General features: G+C 24.2%; 4 protein-coding genes and 2 non-coding genes across 6 annotated transcripts; 4 read left to right on the forward strand and 2 right to left on the reverse strand.

Annotated features, from left to right (window-relative positions):
- Window positions 1-2,217: 2,217 nt before the first annotated feature.
- PmUG01_01014100 (chitinase, putative) lies at window positions 2,218-4,176 on the forward strand (the record flags this gene model as incomplete). The annotated part of the gene is made up of 1 exon (XM_029007533.1): window positions 2,218-4,176. The coding sequence occupies one exon, from the start codon at window positions 2,218-2,220 to the stop codon at window positions 4,174-4,176; it is 1,959 nt and encodes a 652-aa protein (XP_028859937.1).
- Window positions 4,177-9,139: 4,963 nt separating this feature from the next.
- PMUG01_01014200.1 lies at window positions 9,140-9,212 on the reverse strand. The gene has a single exon. It is a non-coding gene (tRNA).
- Window positions 9,213-9,668: 456 nt separating this feature from the next.
- On the forward strand, window positions 9,669-9,752 carry PMUG01_01014300.1. Its single transcript has one exon. It is a non-coding gene (tRNA).
- Window positions 9,753-11,067: 1,315 nt separating this feature from the next.
- Window positions 11,068-12,189, reverse strand: PmUG01_01014400 (centrin, putative; the record flags this gene model as incomplete). Its single annotated transcript, XM_029007544.1, has 4 exons — window positions 11,068-11,108; window positions 11,228-11,329; window positions 11,858-11,966; window positions 12,115-12,189. 4 exons carry the CDS (start codon window positions 12,187-12,189, stop codon window positions 11,068-11,070), a joined length of 327 nt encoding a protein of 108 aa, XP_028859938.1.
- A 1,514-nt stretch (window positions 12,190-13,703) lies between these two features.
- PmUG01_01014500 (conserved Plasmodium protein, unknown function) lies at window positions 13,704-19,004 on the forward strand (the record flags this gene model as incomplete). Its single annotated transcript, XM_029007555.1, has 1 exon — window positions 13,704-19,004. One exon carries the CDS (start codon window positions 13,704-13,706, stop codon window positions 19,002-19,004), a length of 5,301 nt encoding a protein of 1,766 aa, XP_028859939.1.
- Window positions 19,005-20,234: 1,230 nt separating this feature from the next.
- On the forward strand, window positions 20,235-20,768 carry PmUG01_01014600 (conserved Plasmodium protein, unknown function; the record flags this gene model as incomplete). The annotated part of the gene is made up of 1 exon (XM_029007566.1): window positions 20,235-20,768. One exon carries the CDS (start codon window positions 20,235-20,237, stop codon window positions 20,766-20,768), a length of 534 nt encoding a protein of 177 aa, XP_028859940.1.
- Between the last annotated feature and the right edge of the window lie 796 nt (window positions 20,769-21,564).

Here is a 21,564-nt window from a genome sequence, read left to right on the forward strand (position 1 = left end):
ATGTAAAGATAAATATGTACATAAGCGTAGCAACCAAACAATATAACATTATACTTTTTTAACATTGTGTCTTAATTATGGTACTCTTTTTTCCATGTAGTATCCTATTATAAAAAAAATACTAAAAAGTAAAAAACCGTAATAAGTGTTCTGTTTGTAATTTATCGGATATATATTTTGTTCTTCATGAACATACACAGATTTAGAGCTCTGCTGATAGCTTTTAATACCTCCGTCCTTATAAGTGTACATTGTTGCACATTCTTATTAAATAAAGTATATATTTCAACCCTTTAACCAAAATTTTAAAAGTCTTATTATTATTGCTTAGGTTCAACATCCCCATGGTTCCTAAGAGAACAACTTAAATTCTATATAATAAGTAACAGTGACATTAGAACAAAATGTTACATCATATGGTACATGTAACATAAACTAAAATATTCAAAAAAAATTAAAAAAATACTTTAAAAAGTATTTTATAGTATTACTTCTACTATATATTTTATCATAATCTTCTTCCCTTATATTTTAATAAATGATAAATATTATCTATATAAATATAATGAAAATATTAATGGATTCCTTTTTGAAACTTTAATATTTAATACTTTCATAATATTCCTACACTATTTTTTTTTTTTTTCAGTTGTTGCATTTTATGAAAGACTTTTGGTAAAAAGTTTTTTAACAAAAAAAAAAAAAAAAAAAAGTGCTAACATTTTTTACTGTGTATCTAGGTTTTTCAAATATAAACATTTTAAACAGGATAAAAATTAAAAATATATATGTATAATATATGATTACAGAAGTACAAATCACAATGTATTTTGCCAATTGATTATAAAAATACTTTATTCATTATAAACTTTTTATATAACACATATTTATATATAAAGACATATAGATAGTATTTTTCTTTATTCGCTTACTCACGTATCTATTTTTACATATAAACGTTTTCTTCTATATACATATGTATGCCATTCTTTTATTCACACGTTTTTTTATTTGTTTTTTGACCTATACCATTTCTATATTTACATACATATATATTTATTTATTTAATCTTATTTGTATATATCATTTTTCCTTTGATGAATAGATTATGATTTACTATGATTATGCAGAGTAAAGGAACCCTGAACATTAATTTACACTAATTGTGCTACTACAAAACATTGGTTAATAACATTTTTATTAAAGGTTTCTAACGTTCTTTTAATTTTTAAAGTGTGTAAAATTTTTTACTAAATTGTTATATATTTTTTATATAAAATAAATGATTTGTAGAATGAGGTGATACTTATTTAGTTCAAAAAAAAAAAAAAAAAAAAAAGTTAGAAATTTTATTTGTTAAACAATATTTAATAATAACTATATGTGCTTAAGAATATTTTTATAATTTAAACATAAAGGTATCCTTAAAATATTATTTTATTTTTTTGTTAAACGCAACTTTTCTTTAAATTGCTCGAACGATCAATCACAATTTACATTGAAACGCTTTTTTCATAATAAGTGAACTCAAGGAGAAATATTTGTACACTAGAAAAGTAAGTATAAAAAGGATTGTTCTAATGGATCACTAACATATATGAGAGAATTATATCACATATTTAGTTTTTTTAAATAAAAATTTACATAAATGTAAACAATTTTTTTTTTTTTTTTTTTTTGGACAGGTGTATAAATTTTATTTAGCTATATAGCCAGGTGACAACAGCTATATATTTTTTATATACACATTTATACAGCTTTTTTTTTTTTTTTTTTTTCATTTATAGTTATTTGTAATATATTGGTACCTATTCTATATTTTGTATCCTAAATAGCCATTCTTACACAATTTTTTTATTTTTTACAGCTAAATATTACATCGCAATAAAAAAAAAAAATTTTTTTCTTTATTGTTGCTGGTTGCATAAACAGATCCTTATCAATCTTATTGTTTTTAAATTCCTATTCTTAATCTCATTTTTAAATTTATTTTTATTTTTTTATATATTTTATTTTTTAAATTTTAATTATATTTTATTTCTTATTTAGTATTCATTTCTTCTTTTTTTTTTTTATGTCTTTAATTTTTTTTTTCCTGTTTTTATATTTTCCTATTTTTAGTTAATTTTTTCCGTAATATTTTTTTTTTGTATGTTATATTAATATCTTAACATTTTCATTTCTTTTATTATCATCAACTTGTTACTTTTTGAAAAGATGAATTTTTACTTGTCACTATTTTTTATTCTGTCTTCGTTGCTGTATTATACATATGCTATAGGTCTTAAGGGTAGCAGTAGCAAAAATAATGCATTGAATACGGTTTGGAATGGTAAAAATAAAAAAGACCTATTAAATGGACGTAAATCTTCGTCATATATAAAATCACACCGTCATAATCCTAAAGAGTTTGAATGTGAATGCAAATGTAAATGCAGTAATGACACCGAAGGAAACTGCTCCGAAGGATGTCATGGACATGGACCTGAGGGAGGAATTGAAACAGGAGGAAACGAAACAGAAGGGGGAAACGAAACAGAAGGTGGAAACGAAACAGAAGGTGGAAACGAAACAGAAGGTGGAAACGAAACAGAAGGTGGAAACGAAACAGAAGGTGGAAACGAAACGGAGGGAGGGCAAGGAACAGAAGGTGGACCTACAACAGGTGGAAGCCATGGTAGAAAACCTCCAAGAGAAATTTTAGAGGAATATAAAAAAAGAAAACAAGGTTTAATAGCCGGGTATTACGGCTCATGGAATAGTCAAGGTGATAGAGCAAAACACATGACTGATTCCAATCCAATGGTGTCCATACTTTACATTGCTTTTGCTCGTATAGATATTCTTTATGATGTGAATAGGCCATTTAATGGGAAACAAAAGTTCTTATTAAGAAAACACGGTTTAGAATATGAAACTTATGCAGTGATGCTTAATGAAATGAGACGTATAAGGAAAGCTCGCCCAGATATTATTTTACTTTTATCATTAGGAGGAGAAACATATATGATAGACATTAAAAAAGATATTGAATATGTAGACAGTATAGCAAAGTTTGTAAGTGACTTTGATTTAGACGGTGTAGATATTGATTGGGAACCACATGGTAGTTTTAACAATTTAAATGAGTTAGAGTATTCCAATTATTATATAAAATTAGTTAACTTAATAAGAAGTAATATTCCAAAAGAAAAATTACTTTCTATATCTGGATCATCAAATGCAGCATTATCATGTGTATCAGTTGGTGAAACATTCTGTAAAGACGAAGGATCAACATATAATACTAAATATTTATCTGAGCAAATGGGCAAAAATGAAGAATTATACAAAGCAGCAACTATGTTATCTTCAGGAACTTTCGTTAATATCTTTAACACAGCAAAGGACAATATCGATCTTGTATTTATTCAAACATATAATTTAGACACAACAAATCCAAGTATTATGCTAGATATGTATTTATCCCATCTATATTTTGGATTAAAATACGATATCACAGTTTTATTAGGCTTTTCTTTGGAGCATAATAGAGGTGGATTCAGCCCAGATAATAAAGAATTAGTAGAATTAGTAGCAAAAAGAATACATGATGAAAATCATAAGCATAACAGAGCGGACGGAGCAGGAATATGGCACTTATTTTTGAAAGAACAATTACCAAATGCAACATATGACATAGAAACATTCATTACAAATTTCTGGAAACATTTAAATCCTGATGTTCACCCTCCAAAGGATGTAGAAATAACACAAAATCCAGATGATTGTAGTACTATAGATGAATACATTTCAGGACTTGTTATACCTAAAGCAGGAGAATATTACAAACACAATGGAGCTATATGGAAAACTGCATACTATTCAACTAATGCACCTGGTGTTGATAGATATGAATGGGTTTTGGTCAAAACCTGCTATGAAAAAACATGCAATGGTAAAGCAACTCATTATTATAACACGAATTATGATAATGGATCTATTGTTATTTGGAAAGGAGAACCATACACTATTAAATGGTGGCAATCAGGACCTCCCGAAGGTGCAGCCTTAGAGGCATATGAAAAAATGGATGCTTCTGAATGCCCAGGATTAGAAGAATGGAACAAAAAATACCCTCATAAGTCAATTGAAGAAGATGTCCCATATGAACAAGAACAAGACGTATCTATATAAACGCAAATTAACTGCAACAATTATGAGCTATTTGCACAGGAAAGAAGTATATACCCACATCATGCACATGTGCATACATTAACATATATATATCCCAAACTAATTTATCGAATACTCCTAGGAAAAGAAAGAAGACTAAACTATATGAGAATCTTAAAATTAAAAGTGATTACAGTTATTTTAGCATAGAATATATATATACGTTTCTATAAAAGTTCTACAACTTTTAAAGAATCAAAAACAGGAATAGAGTAATGTTCTCAGGAGTACGCTATATATGAACAATGAACATGTTCCATAATAATTTGTAATTTTCTTTTCTTTTTTTTTTGTTGTATTAATTTTTAAGTTAACTAATTTTACTTCTTTTTGCCTTTTATTACACCATATTATATTATACATTTTTGTTTTGTTTTGTTTTTTTTTTGTACGTATTAAATTGAAGGAAAAAATGTAAAATAAAAAAAATAATACAATAATATAAACTCATTATTACAGAACCATCCAATAAAAAAATACATATCTATATGTAAATTCGTATACGTCTATATTTTTATACGTAGATATACACAAATTTCTTTAAAACAATAGGAGAAACTATAAATCCAAAATATCCTGCTCTCTCATTGCATAAAATAGATTAAAGAATAAATATATGAACAATAGAATAATACGTACAAGCAAACGTTTTTCTGTGTTATCGAAAAGATATAATACATATTCCATAAATTTGCTCTTCTACCTCTAAATCTTTGTAATTTTTGTATATTTCTTATTAATAAAAAACAAATATACATATATATATGTATGGGAAACGAAAAATAAATGCAAGTCCTTTTATACTGTGTAGAATATGGTATTTACAAAATATATATTTTCTAAATTTATATTAAACAACGATGCCTTTTATCTTTGTTATATTCTTGCGCACCAGCCAAGAGTCCAAACTTGGTCCTTTTTCTTTTTTTATGTTTTATAGTATTCTATAGAAGAAATAAAAAGTAACATTTTTATAAAAAAATCCCCTTTTTATAATTTATTATAATTCCTTTAAAATTATGTATATATGTGTACATAAATAAATAAATACATATATATATATATATATATATCCGAAAAAATATTCATATAAATGGAATCTTTATATTACCATCATTTGAACATGTATACCAAACATGTTAAGTAAAAAAAATATTAACATTAATAACAGTAACATGATAAATATAATATAGATCATAAAAAATAAGTAATTAGCCTTAGTATTAGGAGATAATGTAGTATCATTATGACAAGATTTTATAATGCTTTGTAAGTCCTTGTTATCTATTAATAATTCACGAAGTTCTGCAACAGGTGATAAATTTGTATTTAAATTTATCTTTTCCATTATAACTATCCAAATATAAAATTATAAATAATTACTCTTATTTTGTTTCTTCAATATTGTGTATATTATATACTCTTTTAATGAGAACATGCTTATATAATTCAATAAAAAAAAAAAAAAATGGTAATGATAATTAAGATCTGGCAAGCACGTTCTAATATAGTTGTCCAATGGGAGCAAGACTAAATTGCTAAAAAGATACTTCAAGAAATTGTATGTATCTTTTAAATTCGAGAATATAAATAAATATATATGTATTTATTTGATCTTTTTACACTCAACGATTGCGTAATGTCGAATGTATTACTATGCTGATGAATCTAATACATCATATATCAAACACAAAAATACGCATATTTCTTTTTTTTTTTTGTTTCCTCTTTCATTATTTCTTTTAAAAAAATGGTACAACTAAACTATTTTAAAAATTATTATGATTATTTAACTATTCTTTTTAAAATGCACAACCATCCAAAGAATAAGAATTGTTCTATAAATCTGCAAAGAAAAAAAGTAAAGAAATATTCTTAAAAATTATAAAAAGCCTTATTACAACACTTAATTTAATAAAATTTTAATTTATTTTACGCATATAAAATAAATAAATTAAAAAATAAGAAAAAATTTAAACATGTTTTGTGTTATTATCTTTTTGTAATTGTTGTCTTTTATTTAAAAATTTTATTCTCTTCTATTAAAAATTTTTTTTTTTCATACTTTATACATATAAATAGAGAAAAAGAATAAAATAAAACTACATAATCAAAAATCCATTTAAGCGATTTTTTTATTAATTCTGCTCTTGTAAATATTATAGTGTAGCTAAAAATAAATATAAAAGAACCAGCAATTAAATCTTTTAATTTACTTCTGTTATGGTGTTCTAAGCATCTTTAATAAACTATTTAATGTTATTTTATTTTAAATTTTTATATTTTTTATAATTTTTACAGAAAAAAAAAATAATAAAATAAAATATATTTTTTTTTAGTAGAAAACAAAATATATATATATATATATCCTTTTGTAACCACGTTAATGTATTGTTAATATTTGTTTGACTATTTCTGTTTAAATATTTTTACACATTAATGTGGTATCTCCATTTTTTTTCCTTTTTCGAATAAGAATTCTTTAATATCATAAAATGATACCTTATTAAAAATAAAAAAATTTACCTGTTCTACACATAATAGAGTGCTTTTTGTTTTGTTTTGTTTTTTTTTTTTTTTTGTGGCATTTATATAAAGATTTTACATGTTCTGGATTCAAACTTTATAAATATGTTAAAGGGGGTGAAATGAAAAGGGGGAAAATTTTTTTTTTTAATACATTATTTGAATTATATTTTTTATTCTTACTGTACTATTTAAGGTTATATCATTGACTTCTGAACTATTCATACTTGTGCTTTACTTTTTGTATACATAATTCTTTTTTATTATGACTTTTCTCGCAGCTTGTAATTTTAATTAATGGGATGATAGACCATTAAAAAAAGCAAAAATACATTTATTATAAAAGGAGAATTTTTTTTGAATTGCGTCTCAGGTAAAAGAAGACCATTAAATATCAAAAAAAAAAAAAAAAAAAATCGAGAAACCAAGAGACACAGCCAGATAATATAATACAACGTATTCATTTAAACGTAGGACACAAACATGATTCTTTTTGAAGTTATATAAAAACTTTAAATACACAATAAAATTTAAATGGTTATATTTTTAAGTTGTTCCCTAGAATCATTTAATTACGTTGAAGTTACAGTATTACGTAAGTATTTTTTCATTTTATTTTTTTTAATTTTCTTTTCTTTTTGGGTGAACATGTTTTGTATTCCTCTTAGACTTTGCATACATGCTTCAGTCTAATATTTTCCCCATCTACAAGTGTAATTATAATAAATCATTTTTTAAATATCCTTTTTTTTTTAATTATTATTAAAAATATTATATTTATGGATATATATATATTTTAATTTCAAAGTTTTTGAATTTTCAAAATATAAAAGATGCTAGTACAAAGTATTTTTTTTAAAGTATTTATTTAAAAAATTCCTTCGCAGCTTATGCATTTTTTGTTCTACCTAAATTTATGATACAAATCTATATATATTATTGTAATGATATCATAAAACAGGAATACAAATAAAACACTAAAGTAGTACATATGAATGATGAAGCATTACAATGGAGTAACCCATTTGAGGAGCATATAAAATATCATACGTTACCCAAAAAATCATACATGTATATATATATTACTTCTAGAAATACTTGAAACAATGATGATAATTGAAAATGTGTGTAATATGCAATACAAATAGTAACATGGGCATCTTTGGTAACAATTAGTACATTCATCCAAATATATGTATATGTATGTACATACATGTTTGCATAAACACGCATAGCAAATCCGAGGCGTATACTGCTTTTATGAGGTAAATGAAAAATTATAATTATACATATTGGCTAGGAAATAAATGGAAAAACAAATATGAAATCGTAATTTATTTCCCATTCAATTTTACAGAAACTATTTTACAGTGGAAAACAAATGTGAACTGCGGGAAAACAAAGATATAATCAAAAAACCTTAAAAGGAGTAACATATTAACATCAGTGAAAAAAAAAAATAAAATAATTTCCACACATATTATAAAAAAAAAAGTAGAGAAAAAAGATCATTTTTTAGAACTTCATAAAATTAAATTATTTTTTATTATAGTTCGTACTACTGAAGTATTATTTTTATTAGCTGAGAGCTCTGAAAGAATATGTTAAAACGAATTTTGAGCTTTTTTCAAAAAGATAAAAAAAATTAATAAAACATTTTCCAACTTGACTTATTGTTTATTATTCGTTAATACTAATTTAGTTTCATAATTTCAAAAATGATGAATAAATAATATATTAATCTCCTGAAGTAATTCATACGTAAAAAAAATTCTGAAAATATTGTGTATGGATAATTTTTAATAAAACGCAGCATATACAGAATATTATGAAAAGAAAAAAAAATAGAAAGCGCAGCAGCAAATTTTTTCTTAAGTGTTTTTTTTTTTTTTTTTGTATCTTAATGCGAAGAAAATCGAAGGAATTAATCATCAATTTTAAATGTTTTAATTTAATTTCATGTAAAATTGTTTACACATACATTTATAAAAATCAAAATGTTCTGTTAGCTAAGAGTATATATATAAACACGGGAAACTATTAACGTGCCTTATCCTTAGAGTAAAGGATTTTCTTTTAAGTTTCATATGTATATATAAATATTATAAACATAATTTATAAGAGGTATGATGCTTAATCTTTTATTTTAAAAATAAGAATTTTTTAATTTTTTTTACAATATTTATGGTATTTATTTTATAAATAATATTAGTGATAAATATATATAAGAAATAATAGAAATATTTTATAATGTGTTGTTCATATTATATATATTCTTTTAGATATATATATTAATATTAAATAATTTACTATTTACTGTTTGTTTACATAAATATAATGGTGAATGGTGATTCAATATTTATAAATGAAACTTATTTTTAATTTTACTTCTTAATGTTGGACGACCGGGGTATCGATCCCCGTACCTCTCGCATGCTAAGCGAGCGCTCTACCACTTGAGCTAGCCGCCCTTAATCATTAAAAAGTGAATGAAAAATTAAAATGAAGATAATAAACGTCTTAAAATATATATGTATTAATTCCAATCTTTCATTATAATTTTTCTTACTTTTTTTATGTAAACCTTGTAAACCTTGTAAACCTTGAATTATCATCATAAAACATTCCATTAACAACAGTGTTTTTACCATTTTTTTTTTGTAAAGAAATTAATCTTCAAATTTTTACATGTAAAAAAAATAAAAATATAAATAAAAGGTGAAATTTTCATTTATATATTTTTTTTTTATTTAAATTTTGATGTGTTGACAAATACACTTAAAAATAATTAACTTTTTTTTTTTTTTTAAATTAATATTAAATCAATTTGGAATATGTAAGTATAACAATTTGTAAAAAAAATTTCCCTAGAGTAAAAATATTATTTTTAATATATATATATACTTTTACATAGAAAAGAAAGTATACCGATGATAGCTCAGTTGGTAGAGCGGCAGACTGTAGTTGTAATGGTTATCTGTTGGTCACCGGTTCGATTCCGGTTCATCGGAAAATTTTTTAAACTTAAAAATAAATACTGTTGCTGTTCACTATTATTATTTTTTAAGTATATACAAATTATATATATATATATTATAATATTACAATATGAAAATTATTTTCTATTTTTTAAAATATACCATCTTAATATTCTTCACACTTTTACATGTTTTCCGCTATATAATCATATAAATCTCACAAAATTTGAAACCATATTTTACTACATTTAGATACGAAGTTAAAATTCATTTAATATTTAAAAATTTTTTAAATAAAAAACTTGAAACAAAGAAAAAAGTATCATTAAATTACGTTTAAACATTTTTTTTTTCTTTGTAATAGCGAATCATAACAATCAGTATACTGTTTACCCCCCATTTTAAAAATTTTTCACAGAATTTCATAATATCGAAATTTTCACTTAGAAAAATTAATATTTTAATGTACAATACGTAATTAACTCAGTAAGATTACAATTATGCTTTATAAAGAAAAAAAAAAATTTTTTTCGCAGAAGAAAGGACAAATATTTTTTTATTAAATAAAATAAATATATATTTTTTAGTATATATAGAACAATCTGCACTACTGTCCTTGGTATGTTACAGTTACAGGAACATGGTATTAAGCCCTCACGAACTACTTTACTCTTACGTATTATTTTTATTCTCATATATTTAATACAGAGAAGGTTATGAATTTTGAGAGTTCCTATTAATAAAAATTTTTTCAGCACATCTTTCTTTATAGTAAATAAAGTTTAGTGCATTAAACTATGGTGGGTTTTCATTTTTAGAACGCAAAAGTGGGTATTCATATATATATACATAATGACAACAACACATATGCTTATATATGATAATATGTGCGCTTACTGCTTTTATGCCACATTCAATTAGTTAAAAGCATAAAAAATTAACTTAATTTTTTTGCTTTACTTTAGTACAAAAGTTTTCCTTCATCTTTTTATAAAAAAAAAAAATATATAAGTTTATAATATAAAGAATTATTAAGAAAAATAAAATAATAATATATCCACATTACAAAACCCTTTTAAAAATAAATTTTTTCTCCCACTCTTTTTCAAAAATAAGAAAAGTTTATTATTTATATAGTAAAGATTTAATGAAAACACAATTATTTTGTGTATATATACAAACAAGTTTATATATGTGCATGATCTAATAATTTGAAAAAAACACTAAGTTATCTAACACAATTCTACATAGAACTATACCCTTTAAACGATAGTTTTAATATGCATACCATTTCCAAAATGTATTAAGCTTCATTATTGGGGGACTTTTATATTATGATCACACTGTTTTAGTTTGAGCTTATAAATATCATATATTCTTTAAGTGAAACTAAAATAAGAAAAGAATAAATATTTGAGCATAATAAATCATTTAACTAATGTATAAAAATTTTTAGTAAAAATAATATATCCGCATAAATGTAAAAGGATAAAAAACGCCTTCCTTACTTGTTCCCGAAGAATTAGAATCTACCTCAGTAAAGAAATTAACAAAGTCTGATTTTTTCATATTTTTTAAGACTCTCAAAATTTCTTCTGCGTCAATTAAGCCTTGCAAAAAAAAAAAAAAGAAAAAAAAAAGAATAAAGAATACAGAATATAGAATAAAGATTACAGAATACATAGCACACAATATAGAATAAAGAATAAGGAAAATAAAATAAGACAAAACAAAGTAAAATAAAACAAATAACAACGAAATACATAATAGCAAATCAGTACACATGTATGCATACATAGCATAAATCAAAATAATATATTTTAGCACGTAATTTTTAACAAACAAGGTAATACATTTATTATATATAATTGTAGGTTTCTTTTTTCGTAAATTATATGCTAAAAAGAAATAAAAACATTTTAATATCTTTTAAAAGTTTATTGCCATATTTTCTTTTTCTCATTTTACAGAACAAATATTAATTCCGCTTTAACGGGTTACATTCTAACAGTCGCTAGTATGTTTATATGTACATATATATATATATATATATATAAGCATTTACAAATATGTGTATATATTTAATAATTTCCAAAAAATCGTGAATTTAGTTTATATATTTATATAAAATAACATACCATCTCTATTTAAATCATATTCAGCAAATTCCTTAATAATGTCTTCCTTCTCCCCCTCTGAAATATCAGGAGGCGCTTGATTACCAACATCCGTCCCCTTGCTGCTTTTCTGATTTAACAAAAATCAAATGTTAAGACTTAAACATGTTTATGAATGGTATATATATATATATACATATATACATACATTTAACTTTGCGCATAGTTTCTGCCCAATATATATATTTGTACTAAATAAATACGTATTTTTTTTTTACATGAGATTTTAATTTATCCCAAAATATTACAAACAGGAATACTAACAAAACTAGCTTCCATAAGGGTGATCTCATATTATATCGCAAATTATGGTATTTAAAAAAAAAATATATATCAGTAAAGAAAACGTGATCAGGGATTAATGGATAATATTCTTATAAAATATTTTTTAAAAAAATAAAAACAGGGATTTCTTTTTAATGTCACGTTATATATGTATAAACATTATTTTTCAATTGAGTTTCTTTTTATAATTATTTTTATTCTGGTTCTAAAAATTCAATTTAAAACTACGAACCGTTCATGCTGAAATATAAAAAAAAAAAAAAAAAATAAATAATCATATACACATTCACTTGTAATTCGTATTTACAAGTATTTTATCGTGATATATATATATATTCTCCTAATAGGAGGAAATATCTAAGGCTATGTATATATAATAATAAACGTATGCTTAATTTTTCTTTTTATTTTTCCTTAAATATATGTACTGTAACCATACTCCTGACTTTGCAACATGATGGTTTTTACATGGGGAAAAAATAAAATATTCAATAAATCTTAAAAAAAAAAGAAATATCCATAAATATGTTCTTAAAATAATCCTTTTGTCTCATTGCGCTTATTAGAATTATGTGTGTATGCGGGCATGAACATATATATATATGTATACGTAACACGCGCCCAACACCCAAAATTAATAAAACAGCATTATAGCACCAAGGACCAACAGAACTACGGACAAACTTAAAAAAGTCTAAACTAAACTAGAAATAATTATGACATTATCACATGAAGTAATTAAGAAAAAATACTGATTTAAAAGATATTGTATCTTTTAAAAAATATATATAGAATTTTATTTTGTTTTTCATATACGAAAGTAAATGTATGTAATACATGTTTACTTACATTAGCATGTAAATTTGTATATGCATATGCATGTATATTTGGGTATATGTGTAAGATTTTTTAATTTTTAAAAAGAATATTCTTTTCTAGTTTATGTTTTCTCTTATACATTTCTTACAAATATATACAAAAAAAAAAAAAAAAAAAAAAAAATCTTTATTCTTTGTAAATTTTTTTTTTAATTTTTCAAAACGAGTGTATTTTCATTTATTATTCCATCAACATCAAAATTTAAAAAAAAATAACTTTTACGCATAAGAAGTACAGTATATTATTTCTTTCTAATTTTAAGTAAAATTGAGCAAAACTGAGGGAAGCAAATGAACAATCGTAGAAACATTTGAACTTCCAAGTAGAAACATAATTTTCTTTTTATTCTCCTTTTTTCTTTAATTGCTTTTCCACCTTTAGTAAAGCAACGAAAGATTAAACGTAAAAAGAATTGTACACATAACGCTTCTTATAATTCATTCATATATTTATTATTTTTTATCTCGCTTGTGTTGTTTTATTTACCAAATGTAATGTCAATTTAAGTGTTACATTATGGTCTTCCTATTTCGCTTTTCTTTTTTGTAAAAAAAAAAAAAATGAATAATATAAGCAAAATGCAACAATAATATAATTATATGTAAAAAAAAAAAAAAAAAAAAAAACAACAAAAAAAAAAAAGATGGACAATAAAGAAACCCCATATGACCAAATTTTAATTTTTGACACTAGTAGCATAAATAACCTTACAGGGAATGAAATTTATTTTTATTCAAATTATGATGCATCAACATACAATGAGGGCAATTTATGTCAATTACACGAAGAACATATAAACGATAGTAGTAGCACATCGCCCATTTTAGACATAAAGAACGAAAATGATAAAAATAAAAAAATTATATTAAACCAAAATAGGGACGAAGGAGAGGTTAAAAGGAATAAATTATGTAAATTAATGAGAAAAAGTCAGGGTCATGTAAATAATTATTTCATTTCAGAAAACACAAATAAACAATATACCTATGAAGAAAGAGAAAAATTCGTTTTTGAACATGAATTTGAAAAAGTTAATAATGTTTACAATGTAGAAGAAATTATGAAAATAATAAATAATTTAAATTCCATAAGAAAAGAAATAGAAACGGCAATATATAAAAAAATGGAAAAAAAATATAAAGATTTTATTTTCAATACAAGTAAAATTAAAGATATAGAAAATTATATTAGTAATATTAAAGATTTATTAGTAGAAAATATAAACGAATTAAAAATGCTACAAGACAAGAAATACAAAGAAAGTTTAAACATTATAGATCTTGTTACAAAAAAAAAAAAGTCTCAAAAAATTAATTTAATAATTTTAATTATATATATCATATCTATATATGATAAATTAATTTTTAAAAATATTTTAAAAAGAGATTATGAATATGCAACTGTAATATATTATGAGTTGTTCAGTTTTATAAATAATAATGTCACATTGTTACACAACATTAAATGCATATGTAATTTAAAGGAAAAAATGTTTTCGGAATATTTTAATAGATTAAAACAAAAAAATCAAGCAAACTTTGTTGAATTTTTATTTGCAGACAATTCAAAAAAAAACTTGGAAACTCAACTGGAAAAATCGTTCAAAATTTATTACCTACTTTTTAAATCAAAACCTTTTAATTTTATTGAGAATTTGTTGGCCTATGTCTATCAGTGTTTTCAAAAAATTTCAAAGCAGGTCATTTTTTCATTTGTAATAGTGAGTGAAAGGAGGGACAGAGAACAAGAGATGGAAACAAAAAAGAAACGAGAAAAGTCAGAACAGAGGGAAGAAAAAAGGGAACCCCTGAAAGAGGAACATATCGAAGAAGTGAAATATTCCCAAAAAGGGGAGAAACAAACAGAAGAAAGTTTATTTCTTCCTAACGATAATCGAATAATAATTGAAAATAATGAATACATACAAACCTTGCTTCCTCATAAAAATGCAGACTTAAATAAACACGTAGTAGATTACACAGGTAATATGAAAATTACAGACACAGAACAACATCATATGGAAAATTTGGAAAGCCCTCTTTTTTCAACAAAAGTTAGTATAAATGATATGCTCATAAATACCTATGAAAATTCATATGATTTAAATAAAGAGAAAAAAAAGGATAAAACTTCTTTATCAGATACGAATAAAACAACTGGCACGTATGAAAACAGAGAAAACCAACTTCAAGAAGACAATTTTTTATTTATTCCACTAAATGAGTTAGTACAAAAATTAAAAGAAAAAGATAGTTTAATTTCTCTTCTTAAAATTTATGAAATTGTAATTGATATTTTGAATAAGTATAATTTCATCATCATTTATTTATTAAATTGTCATAAAAACTATGTGTTGAAGTTTCTTTCAAAGGAAGATGCAAAAGAATCAAGACAACATAAGCAAAAAAAAAAAAAAGATTTCTTGATTGATCATGTTAACGAATTATGTGTAGATCGTAATAATAAAAAAAAATTCCAACAAAAAAGTATGCACATTGATAAAAATAAATGTAAGGGTACTGGTAAAATGGAGGGTAATAACCCGGAAGGTAAGAAGGCAGAGGAGGTCCACTCCGAAGATAAAAAGTCAGAAGGTGGATTGTTGGAAGATAAAACAATAAATGATGACCATGATGACAACTTGAGCTTGCAGAAATTATTCGATATTTGTAAGAACAAAAAGGACCGCTCCATTTTTTCTAAATTTTACGAGATAAAAGAGTGTTACGATTTGCCCATCATAACATATTTCATGAAAAATCTGAATGAGGAAAATTTCACCTCATCAGAAAATTGTTTAAATATTAAAGAAAAGGTAGAAACTTACCTAAGAGATAAAAGTTCGAAATATGAACAATGTGAGGAATATATAAAATTTGCCAGGGGAAATGCGAAGAAACTGATAAACGCCAAAAGTAAGTTTATAAAAAATATAGAAAAAGTAATTAAAACAATTATTGAGCATATTCGATTTGAAAATTTTAGTTTTAATGACTTATTTACATATATAGTTATTACTATTATGTTCTGTGTGAATTCTTTTCTCTTTGAGAATAATTGCTCGAACAACCTCATATACAATTTGACCAAGGATGAATTAAGAAGAGAAGAGCCAAAAGGAAAAGACGATAATGAAAGATGTGAACAATTTGAGGAAGAAAAAATTGCAAATATGGAGGACAAGAAATATGTAAATGATAAAGAAAATAAAAATTTGAATGACAAGTTGGACATCCGTCATGGTCTGCATGTAAATCAAGAGGAGGAAAAACTTTTGGAAGTAGAGGCAGAATATCCTATGATGGTTCAAAGGAGAAAAAAAGGGAAAGCTCATCCAAGGGTAAATTTAAATTTTAACGAAAAAGTAAAAAAAGAAAGTGCAACCAAATTGATCGTACATAACGGTGTTAATCCTGGGGGTGTAATAAATAACAATGTAATAAATGGCGGAAAAAGCGAAGAAAGATTGCACATAAATTCATATGTTACCAATAAAGAACGAGACGATAAATGTCAACAGCAGAATGATAAACACAAATTGAACGTAGAAGACATATGCAAAGAATATTTTCTCAAAAAATATAAAGAAGTTAAAACATTTGGAAAGGAGGAAAAGATTCATTATTTTCAAAATTTGCTAAAAAATAACATAATTTATGAAGAAATAGAAAGAAAAGTTAAAAATAATTTTTCAAATTTTTTTTACCAAAATAGTAAAAAATTAAATGATATTATCAACAAGGACAGTTGGTCACGTGTACCTGTAAAGATAAATCATTGCCTTTTTAAAAAAAGGCTTCATTTTTTCAATATTATATCCTTCTATAAGAAAGAGTTTAATGCTTATTTAAATATACCTTTCTCACAAAACCCGTTAATCAATTTTAATTTTAAAAAGTTAGAGGAAGAATTATATTCAGATAAGGACTTAAGTGAACCTGAAGATTTACACATGAGCTCATATTTAGGTAAGAAAAAAAAAATAAAGAAAAGTAACTTCACCCCTATTACTCTTATTGCTAGTTGTGACATGAAAGAGATGGAAAAAAACACGTACAACCATTGTGACAGTGAAATATGTAAAAAGTCCAATGTGAATAAAACAAAAAATAAGGTATACAGATTCGAAAATTTTGAAATTGTTAACTTTGACCTTGTTGTATCAAATTCTAGCATTATGTTAACGTCAATACTACACAACTATTTCACTATTAAAGAATTATTACCCAACATAAAAGAAGAAATAAACGATTATATTTTCAAAATAATTGATATTTACATATATATATTATGTTTCTACTTCTTGAAGAGAGAAACTATTGAAGAGCTTGTAATTGACCTTCGTAGATGCAGTAGTAGACTTGGAATAAATAAAACTTTTTTTATCATAAAAAAGCGAGAAAAATATATGCAATTATATAATTTTTTAATTTTCTATAATAAGGAAATTATAAAATATTCTGATAAGTACCATTTTTTATATGTAGATAAAAGCCTACCTAATTCTTCCCAAACTAAATATAATGTAGGAAATTTTAATAACAATCTTAAAGATAAAAACAACCCGCATTTTCTTTTGAGAAATTTTCATAAAATATATAGTTCCGTTTCACTCAATGGTCTATCAGAAAAAATTATATCAGTCGAATCGTTGTATTCCTTAATATGGAAATTAAAAGAGAATGTAATAAACACAGGGGATGTTTCAAAAATGGAAGAAGAAAATGAGAAAAATGATACCATTAAGCACAGACAAATAAAAAATACAGTTAACAGTAAAGCATATATAAAACAGCAAAGTGGCATTAGTACTAAAACATGTAGTGGAAAACAAGGAAACGAAGAGGACATCTTTCTCATGTTCTTAGATCAAAAATTACGTATCGTTGATGAACTTCGTATTTTGACCTACTGTGATTCGTTATATGAAATTATAGATAGTAATAATTATATCAACGAAATATCAAATCTGATTAATGTTGCTTATGGTAATAAAAAAGACAAAACGGAATTAATACTCGACGACGATTCAAACATAAAAAAGAATGACCTCAGAAAAAATCTTAATCAGTACATAGATTTATATATAAATATATTGAACGATGCCAAAAGGAAATTACTCTTTTGTTGTGAAAGTGTTGCATCAATTGTCATTCATTATTTGTTATGGAATTTAATAAACTACATTTTTAACTTAAATAATATTGAAATTATACATAAAATAGAAAGTGCAATTATGCCTATAATTACTTGTAAAAATAAGAAGCAAAAAAATTATGCTACTTATATATCAGAAAAAGTACATAAAAATCTTGTTACAAATAGCTGTCATGTGGGTACAATGGGGAAAGAAATTAAGGAGATATCCCAAAAAAAAGCCAATAACAATTTAGTACAGCCTAATAGCATTTCAAAAGGTTTAAGAACTAACCTTGTAAGTAATGACAAAGTAATTTCAAACGAAATGAATTCATATGACGGAGAAAATGATGATGATGATACAAGTTCCTATTTGATAAATACATTGAAATTTTATTTTTCAAAAATTTCCAACTTAATAATTCAAAATATAATAAATTTGGAAAACGAAATAGAACAATATGAGAAGAATAACAACAACATACAAAATACAATTTATATGAGCTTTTATAAAGATTTAAAAAATTGTAATAGCAAAAGGTACGAATTTTACTATATATTTTTATCAAAAGGAACTACGTATTATGATCAATATTTAGATTTACATTTTTGTAACGTAGAAGAACTTGATCGTTTAATAAAAAGCTCTAACTACGATTTTTTCCAATTTAAACATATACATTCTATTATTTTAAAATATGAACATTTTAAAATGGTCCCTAATAGATACGCTGACCGTTATGAAATAGACATCTGTAGAAGCATGGATGGAAAAATAAAATCGCGCCTCGTGTCTGGGGAGTGATGAATTTTCCACGTGGCCATGCATGTACATGTATACGAATGCGCTTATACATGTGTGTTTGTACATATGTACGTACACAGTTGTTTTTATACTTATGTGCATATACTTTTGTGCTTATTCATATGGTCTTATATGCGTTTACTTTTATGCATATCTGCTTAATATGCAAATATATGCTCCCTAAACGCATTCTGCACACTCTACAAGAATGTAAATTTGTACATGTTTCCTTCCGTACGAGGCCTTATTTTATGTTTTACTTTTTTTATGATTCATTTATAGGGGCAAAAAATGTTCCATTCTTCATATATACGAAGGTGCATTTAAACAATGAGCTCTTTTATGTACACTTCCTATTTACTGAAATTTATATGGAAGCGGTATATTTTACCCTGTAATATAAAATTTCGTTATTTCGTTATTTCGTTATTTCGTTACTTCGTTACTTCGTTACTTCGTTACTTCGTTACTTCGTTATTTCGTTACTTCGTTACTTCGTTACTTCGTTACTTCGTTATTTCGTTACTTCGTTACTTCGTTACTTCGTTATTTCGTTAATTCATTATCGCATTATTTAATCATTTTTTAATATTTTTATTTTATTTTATTTTTAACATTTGGCACAAATATTAACCTTCGTTTTTTTTTTTTTATGTTGATTGAAATTTATACGTTATATTTTTTAAAAAGAAAATTTATTTTTTTTCTTTTTATATTTTTCACTTTAAACTTACTTTTTTTAACTATTGTTTTTTTACAAAACATTAATAGTAAAGGATACCTTGAGCATATTTATATAATATATTTTTTTTTTTTTTATTATAATCTGCATTATTTTAACTTCAAAGTATGAAGCAGTATAGTAAAAAAGTAGCTTAAAATAAAAGACACTTTTCCAGAAATGATGAATGAAAAGATATGAAAATTATGAAAATTTTATTTGCTTATTTAAATGATACAAAAATTATGTGAACCTTGTAATATATGAAAAAGGAATAAATAATACCTGGCACGTGGTATACAAGAAGCATCACATTTATGACACATGAATATATACATATATATATATATATATACGTTTGTATATATATGTTTGCGTACATGTACACATAACATATATATGTATGCATGTATTGTAAGTATAACGTGTAACATGTAACTTACAGAACATCCACCCCAAAGTTTTGCCCACTGAGTAACACATTTTCTTTCCCACTCTCCAAGGGTAAAATGAATAATAACATACCTGAGAATGAAAACCCTGTTCTCTACAACTCAAATGAAGAGGAAAGATATATATTCTTAAACGAACAGACAATAAAAGAGAGCTTATACAATGTAAGCGATTTATGTGATTTAAATTATGAAGAAGATAAAATAAACGTAGATGATATTTTTGATTTGTTAAGAGATATAAAAGACCCTGAATATTCTTATACATTAGAAAATTTGAAAATAATTGAAAAGAAAAATATTTATATAAATCTTGAAGAAAAAATGATTACTGTGTATTTTACTCCAACAATACCAAATTGTTCACTAGCTACACTCATTGGTTTAATGATAAGCATAAAATTACAATATTCTCTATCGAATAATTTCAAAACAAATATTTACATATACCCAGGTTCTCACAATTCGGAGCACTCCATAAATAAACAACTAAATGACAAAGAGAGAATAGCAGCGGCAATAGAAAATTCGCACTTATTTAATGTTATAAAGAATAGCATTACATACAATTACCCAGTCATTAATTTTTGAGTATTCTTTGTGGGGAAAAAAAGAATCATGTATGTGAAGAAATAAGAAAAAGGAACAAAGATAAATTAAGCATAAATAACAGCCCTTATCCCTATAAGTTTGCAGCTCCAAACCTAAAAAATAAAACATTAAAAATAGGAACATTCAAGAAGTAGTAATTTTTACGAATTTTGAATAAACTGAAGCACTATTATTTTGTTACAGAAAGAAAAAAAAATTGTCTTTATTTCATTAGTAAACTTCTTCATCATTTATGTTAACATATTTTTATTTTAATCTGTTTACTTTTTGCTTAAACAAAACATGGATCATCTTTACCTGCTCTACTAATGAGATACAAATTATTTAAATTTTTGCCCCCATAAAAAGACAAGTAAATTTTAGCAAAATTGTGCACAAAATGATTTACGTGCCCAAGTTAGGAAAAATTAAAAAAATAATAATGAAATAAAATAATAATAATAATAATAATAATAATAATAATAATAATAATAATAATAATAATAATAATAATAATAATAATAATAATAATAATAATAATAATAATGATAATAAAAGCAAAAGTATGGTGAATCCTTTAAATAAAAGTTCATATATTTATTAAAATAAATATGCTAATGACAACTATGAAAATGTATTCAAAAAAGTGGATATTTCAAAAAGTCAGAAGGTTCATTAATTTCTAATAACCCTTAACAAATCATACTTGATAAAAATGTAAAAAATGAGAAAAAATAAACGAACTCAATGGAGCATTGAAATAAACCTATAATATGGTGCAGTGAAATAATCCAAT

Source organism: Plasmodium malariae (genome assembly GCF_900090045.1).
Source record: "Plasmodium malariae genome assembly, chromosome: 1".
NCBI lineage: Eukaryota > Apicomplexa > Aconoidasida > Haemosporida > Plasmodiidae > Plasmodium > Plasmodium malariae.